Source organism: Topomyia yanbarensis, chromosome 3, assembly GCF_030247195.1.
Source record: "Topomyia yanbarensis strain Yona2022 chromosome 3, ASM3024719v1, whole genome shotgun sequence".
NCBI lineage: Eukaryota > Metazoa > Arthropoda > Insecta > Diptera > Culicidae > Topomyia > Topomyia yanbarensis.
This window is the reverse complement of record NC_080672.1, coordinates 1,306,687-1,309,933: the sequence shown is the minus strand read 5'-3', so window position 1 is coordinate 1,309,933 and position 3,247 is coordinate 1,306,687. Positions and strand designations below refer to the sequence as shown.

At 42.6% G+C, this 3,247-nt stretch overlaps 1 protein-coding gene across 1 annotated transcript; it reads left to right on the top strand.

Moving 5' to 3' along the window:
* Window positions 1-1,906: 1,906 nt before the first annotated feature.
* Window positions 1,907-3,028, top strand: LOC131693481 (brachyurin-like). The gene has a single exon (XM_058981339.1). The coding sequence runs from the start codon at window positions 1,916-1,918 to the stop codon at window positions 2,807-2,809; it is 894 nt and encodes a 297-aa protein (XP_058837322.1). The 5' UTR covers window positions 1,907-1,915; the 3' UTR covers window positions 2,810-3,028.
* Window positions 3,029-3,247: the final 219 nt, after the last annotated feature.

The following is a 3,247-nucleotide window of genomic DNA, read 5'->3' as shown; positions in this document are numbered from 1 at the left end:
GCAATCCGTCGATTTTGAAACCTGCCAAGTTCCTCTTGATAAGAACGAGATCGGAGCGAACTCTACCTCCGCCTTTTCCGGGCAAGCACCAGTTAATCACTCGCGATAATCTTCGAAATACGTCCGGATGCTTGGGCACCTGCGTCTAACACTCTTCATTGGCCAATCACACCGCTTTCACTTCCGTGCGCGTATCCTTTCCTTCCCGAGGTAATATTAGGATTTTTTCAAAATCGACGGTTTGCATAATTTTGACAGGAGCTGAACATTTTCACTTCCAACGCGTAAGACTACTGCGATCGAGTTTCAACAACACAGCAACACGTTCATTTCGTGCCATAATCGGAGTCGAATGAATGGAAAGTTTGTTTGTTTGAAGTTACCAGTTGTGTAACTGAATATTGAAGATGGATGCGGTTGATTATGATTAATTTTCATTCAATGAATTTGAATATCTGCAACTCTGTCTGTCCAAGTGTAATTTCAAGAACATAGCCACTGCTGACCTTTGGTTGAATCCGTCTATTAGAGTGACGCACCTGATGAGTAAAGTTGTTGCTCCTCTGAAAGTGCATCGTCCTTTAAGTGAGCATAGGGAAATTTCGAAAATTTATATAATGAAACACATCACTAGCCCTAGAACTTGCACTGGGGTACAAATGCAATGTCGTATATACAGGTCTGGCGAAGATGGCACTTTGGTATTCGTAAGATGAATCTTACATGAGTGGTGTGAGTGATCACAGTATAAATCGACTTACTTTCGTCATACCGGTCGTTCCGCTCCCATTGAATCGTGTGACCGATATGACGTCGACCCGTTGTGCTTCTGGATTGTTTACATATTTTTGGTTGCTAACACTAGCAAACAGTGTGTACTGCCACACCTATATATACCTCATTGGTATAAATGTACCCCATGCCTTCCTTGAAGCCGTGTGAAGACGAGAATTCGGCATTTACCGACCTGGGACCCTAAACATAATTCAATTTAGAGTTCTTAGTAAGAGTAGGAAAAGGTGGTACGGCCAGTTTGCTTATAGTCTTTGTGTAAGCAGGTGTCAAAGTTGGCGTGGGGTACATTTATACCACAGTGTACGGTTGCCGTTAGTGTTTTGTTCTGTCAGTGGAAATATGATTCGTGACAGTGTTTTCCATTTTTGGATTTAAGGTCTATCTGGCCACCAAATCGGTCTGCTACGATACTGATGAGACGGTGTCGAAACACAAATGTGTTTTTTTGATTTTCTCTTCAGAGGGAAAATATAATATACTTCTAGCGAGCTTTATTCAAATGGTTCAGTAGAATGGGGAAATGAGGTAAGATAATAAGAATATTATATGAAAAGGACTCTATTTTTTTAATTTTTAATAATTACTGTGACAATACACAGAATCGGTCGGAGGATGAAGCATTATTGCTAAAAAAATTTCTATTGATAAATTATCCGAGTTTGAAGCTCCAATTTTTAAGCAAGGTTGATTCGCTTTTTATACTGAAAGTGAAGACACGGTTCACCATCTTATAACTACTTGATTTTTACGATGTGGATAGTAACCTATTATTCTATGTCTTAAAGGACTTTAGCTTTCCTACTGAATAAAGACGGGAATTCACCGAAGACTGTGAAACTTGATGAAATCTCGGTTGTAGAGCTTACGCCATTGCGATAAATTCTCTGAAGTACCCATTGTGTCCATCAATCATATCAGTTTTCAACCTAATCATTTCACGTTTAAATACGTATGATGAAATTACCTACTAAGTTTAAGGGAACTAAGTAAAAATTTCAATCTGTGTCCTATGATAATCGCATTTATCACTTCCGAGTACTGTAAAGATAATCCGTGTCCATCAACATATATAAACGATCAAATTGACACTTAGCATCAGTAGTTGTTGCCATTATCCAAGATGAAGACCGGGCTAGTACTTTTGCTAATTGGTGCTCTAGCTGTGGTTAGTGCTGAATGGATCGATATCGATTGGTCCCAGGTGAAACCGATCGAAGAGTTCGATCATTACTGGGCACGTCTGCCGGCCGAGATGCAGTTCCTGCGTAAGCTGACTCCACATCGTCGAATCACCAATGGACAACAGGCACACCCTGGACAGTTCCCGTATCAAGTCGCTCTGCTTAGTTCATTCTCCGCGGGTACCGGTCTGTGTGGAGGATCCGTGCTGACAAACAACTTCATCCTGACTGCAGCCCATTGCGTTCAGAACGCTCTCGGTGGAACTGCCATCATGGGAGCTCATAACAGAGTGAACAATGAGCCCAGTCAGCAGAGAATCGCTTTCGTTCCCGCTGGAATCACAATCCATTCCGGATATAGTCCAACTAACATCAGAAACGACATCGCCGTTGTCCGCTTGAATATCGGTATTGTGTTCAATGAGCGTATCGTACCCGTAAATATTCCAGCTAATGGCGACAGTCGGACGTTCGCTGGATTCACCGGTACTGTATCTGGATTCGGCCGTACTTCGGATGCCAACCAGGCCACATCCGCCGTGGTTATGTTCACTTCCAACCCAATTATGTCGCATAATGACTGCCTTTTAAGCTGGGGTGGTAATAATAACATTATTCAGGATCAAAATATTTGTCTATCCGGAGCTGGTGGCCGATCGTCTTGCAATGGTGACTCTGGTGGTCCTCTGACTGTCGCCGATGGTGATAGTTCTCTGCAGGTCGGTATCGTTTCGTTCGGATCCGCTGCCGGTTGCTCGATTGGAATGCCATCGGTGTATGTTCGGGTTACACACTTCCGACAATGGATCGTGGATAACTCCGACTACTCGTAAGGGTTGTGGAAGGAATTTTCGATTTCTGTTACAACGTATCCCTGCTGAAGGCGCGCAGTGCACTGAGTGCACAACACTTTGAAATATAGGCGAAATCATTTTAGAGCTGTAGCAGTTGCATAACTGACGTGATTGTCGTAGGGATATGCATGAATTATGACAAGATTGTGCCATACCGGACAGGAAGGAAAGTTATTATTAAATCTATATTCTAATCAATATATTTGTTCAAGTAATCCGAAATCAGTATTATGTGGATGGGCTTGCATCATTGACTGCTGTCAACTCCAAAACCTGCTTCAGTGGTGTAGCCAGTAATTTTGCTAACAACAAGCTTTTTGCCTCTCTCATCACTCAGAAAATCGAGGCCCGGAGGGCCGAGTCTCGTATACCATTCGATTCAGATCGTCAAAGTTGGGAAATGTACATACGGCCCCA

Bases quoted from the DNA above. Each gene is read 5' to 3' on its own strand.
- LOC131693481 (XM_058981339.1), top strand. From the start codon at position 1,916: ATGAAGACCGGGCTAGTACTTTTGCTAATTGGTGCTCTAGCTGTGGTT.